This window comes from Histoplasma capsulatum, genomic scaffold (assembly GCF_000149585.1).
Source record: "Histoplasma capsulatum NAm1 scaffold_5 genomic scaffold, whole genome shotgun sequence".
Taxonomy (NCBI): Eukaryota; Fungi; Ascomycota; class Eurotiomycetes; order Onygenales; family Ajellomycetaceae; genus Histoplasma; species Histoplasma mississippiense.
This window is the reverse complement of record NW_001813978.1, coordinates 1,030,048-1,033,406: the sequence shown is the minus strand read 5'-3', so window position 1 is coordinate 1,033,406 and position 3,359 is coordinate 1,030,048. Positions and strand designations below refer to the sequence as shown.

Below are 3,359 nucleotides of genomic sequence, written 5' to 3'. Positions count from 1 at the left end.
GTCGACATCCCCAGAAAAAGGGGAGGCGGACAGCCACTTACAAAAATCCACCCCCAGAACCCCCAGAACCCCCGCATGCTCAATCTTGAACACGCTCTCCTTCAATTTATTCCTCCGCGCATCTCTTTCCTTGGCGGAGTCCATGAGCCTTTCCTCGCTGGCCGCATGTCCAGCTGCACCCGTGCCCTCCTCGCCCATCGGAGCACCCTGCGTTATCCGCCTTACAGCAGCTGCAGCAGCGTTCTGTGCTTCCTCCTCGTCCTCCGCCGCCGCCAGAGCCTTCGCGCTGGACAACTGTGCCTTGATCTTGCGGAATTCATTTGCTGAAGGTGGTGTGGGTGATTGCGATTGCGGTCGAGATTTGTTGCGAATGGCATTCCTCGAAGGGGAGACGGGGGGTTTCATTGTCGCTTGTCGCTTGTTGATTGTTGAGAGGGTTGTCGGCCGCAGGATTGGTTTGCGTGTTGAAGGTTTTATATATCAATGAAGGGATTTCCTCCTCGTGTTTCTTTTCCGCTTTATGCTTATTTCAGCAGAAAGACGTAATTGCGCGCTGTTCACAGCGTATGGACCTGATCACTCGCTTGTATATGTACTGCACTTCTTCTTCTGCTTCTTCTTCTTTTTTTTTCTTCTTTTTCTCCTGCCTCACGTATACCATCACACCAGGGCCACAAAACAGCCGCGATCGTATACCGGGACAGGAATAGCAGGAGCAGGAGCAGGAGCAGGAGCAATATTAACTATTCCCGTACCTGTACCCGCACCCGCACCCATACTCGCAGCAAGAGAGAGAGGGAGGGGGAGAGGGAGAGGGAGGGAGGTCGCACACACGCAGAAAGGACGGTTCGAGAGCTCAGGTGTTTTGGCTTCTTCTTCTATTTTATTCAGTGATGGGAACGCGTAAACTCGTATCGCTTTTGCTTATGCTTCTGCATTTTTCCCTCTCCGGCCAGGGTGCTGAGCTGTATCAATCTTCGTTCCGGAGGAAAGGGGGGAGGAAGAAGGAGGAAGATGAAACTAACAGGGCAAGCCGGATGACAATATCTGTTCAAATATCAATTTCAAATTATTTTTAAAGCATCAGCATCATGGGAATGGAAGGCTTTAAATAGCCGATTGAGTGCCTGCAGCCTTCAAGAGATGGCAGTGGAGCAGTGCTACGGACGAGAAATGTTTGCACGCAAATCACGTGGTACTTAATGAAATGGATCCAAAGCGGGCTGGTCAAGGCGATGGATAGTAAGATAGTGGGTGTATTAATTTGCAAAGCGACAGAAGAAACAAGTGGAAAATAAAAATAATACAATTGATGTTATTACCATACCACCAAAAAAAACAAAAAAAAATGAAAAAAAATGAAATGATGGAAACATTTATTCATTGTTGAATGTGTGAAAAACAACCTCTGATACAGAGCTAGTGCCATCAGCATCACAAAGCAAACACCCAAGTATAAAAGGGATATTCCTCTAAGCATTGTTGTAAAGAAGGCACTGCCTATTTTTCCCGTTATTGCTGCTGTTGAGGTTAGGAGAAAAGAATAGTGACATGCACAGCACTCACTCGTAGTAGATAATGGGAGCCGTTAGTGTGGATAAAATCAAAGCCAAGAACCAAGTATAGATAGGATAATTTTGTTGTATGTAGCAAAGGTATGTGTAAGTACTCGTCGGGGGTAGTTGGGGCTGTTGAAAAAGAAAAATAGCCCTGGAGGAAGGAAGATAAAGACAAAAAAGGAGATATAACCCCAAGCCCCAAAAGCCTCCACCCTCAAGCCGCCAAAAAATGGAAAGGCGGGACGAGGGGGAGGAAAGAAGAGTACCTAGATAAAAAGAAGCAAGAAAGCAAATGGAAATAAAAGAAATCAAAAAAAAAAAAAAAAAAATCAAAAAATCAAAAAATCAAAAAAATCAAAAAAATCAAAAACACAGAAACAATCCTCGTTCATGAACGTATATCCTTCACTGTCCGATCCATCCCTTACACGCCTACGACCACCTCTTTTCATCTAGCTCCTTCTCCTTCAGCCCGCCCATCCTGTCCAAATCAAGACTCTGAAACCTCTCATTCTCATTCCCGCCTGGCTGACGCTGATACGGGGGCAAGAACTCCTCTGTCTCCTCCGCACCGCCACGCGCCTGGTAGGCCCCATCCTTGCGCCCCTCATCCAAGGGCTCCAACCCAATGCCGCCCTTCTCACTGATGCGCACAACGACCACACGTCCACTCATCCGCTTCCCGGTCGCATCTTCCTCTTCAGGGAACGTGATGCGGATTTCCGGCACGGGGCTGTGTGGGGGGCTTAGCGAGGACGGCGAGTGATTTGGATTCGAGCCCTTCTCGTCGATGACGAAGAGAGAGTTTCTGTTTGAGGCGGAGATGGTGAGACCACGGCCGCGGCCGCGGCTTTTGTGGTGGTAGAGCGGGAGTTGAGACTGTTCCCGTTGACGTCTGCGGCGGATGACGAGGTAGGAGCCGATGAGGGCAAGAGAGAGGAGGATTAGGACAAGGAGGGAGATGAGGAGGTCTACGGTTGAAGAGGTTAGGCCGCCATTGTCGTTGTTGTCGTTGTCATTGTCGTTACCGCGGGCGGCTAGGCGTCGTAGCGCATCCATGGAATTTTGGTTGTTTTTTTTTTTTTTTTAACTTTTCTATTCTCTTCTTTGAGGGTTTGTTTGTATGGGGTGTCGCAATCAAGCGAATTAAAGCCGGCGATTAACAGGAGCTATTATAGATAGATATCGAATATTCAGATCACAAGGGAACGACGGTGCAGATCATGGAGTGTTAGATGGGGAAGTTCCCTGTTCGACGAACAGATACGAATTAACACCATATAAATAAATCCACCACCAGCGCAGAAACTAAAGATCCATACGAACCGAAGGGGTATTGATTATTAGCGATCTGGAAAGAATATATCGTCGCACAGCGGTGAAAAGAGCGTTGTAGTGGTTTGAGTATTTTGCTTTTTTTTTTCTCTGTCAGATAAGAGGGAGCGTGATGCCAGGCCAAGCGGGCGTTCTCCCCTTATTTTTTTTCCTTTCTCTCAGGAATCAGGAGTAAGCAAGCAAGTCAGGCAAACGAAGGAGCGACAGCAAGGTGATCGGCTGAAGGAATGAAGCCGATACCCGCAAGCAATGAGTGACAGGAGATAAGACGGTTGGAGGATGCAGAGGGAGGGGAGAGGTGAAGGAGAGGGGAGGAGAGTGAGAGAGAAGGGAAAGAGGAAGAAGGGGAGCAGCAGAAAGGAGCGGCGGAGGGGGGACGGGCGCAGCGCCAGCCAACCAGCGACGCCATTACGTGACGGTATACCAATTTACCGCCCGTGACCAGCTCGTGGCTTCCAAGGTCCG

At 48.7% G+C, this 3,359-nt stretch overlaps 2 protein-coding genes across 2 annotated transcripts in view; both read right to left on the bottom strand.

The window, feature by feature from the left end:
* Positions 1-405, bottom strand: part of HCAG_05162 (conserved hypothetical protein) — a gene marked incomplete at both ends in the record, with an annotated part of 3,572 nt that extends 3,167 nt beyond the window's left edge. Inside the window, one exon of the mRNA XM_001539645.1 lies at positions 42-405. Within this exon, the coding sequence (XP_001539695.1) occupies positions 42-405 (364 nt within the window). The remainder of the gene's footprint in view (positions 1-41) is intronic.
* Positions 406-1,991: 1,586 nt separating this feature from the next.
* HCAG_05161 (conserved hypothetical protein) lies at positions 1,992-2,618 on the bottom strand (the record flags this gene model as incomplete). Its single annotated transcript, XM_001539644.1, has 1 exon — positions 1,992-2,618. The coding sequence occupies one exon, from the start codon at positions 2,616-2,618 to the stop codon at positions 1,992-1,994; it is 627 nt and encodes a 208-aa protein (XP_001539694.1).
* Positions 2,619-3,359: the final 741 nt, after the last annotated feature.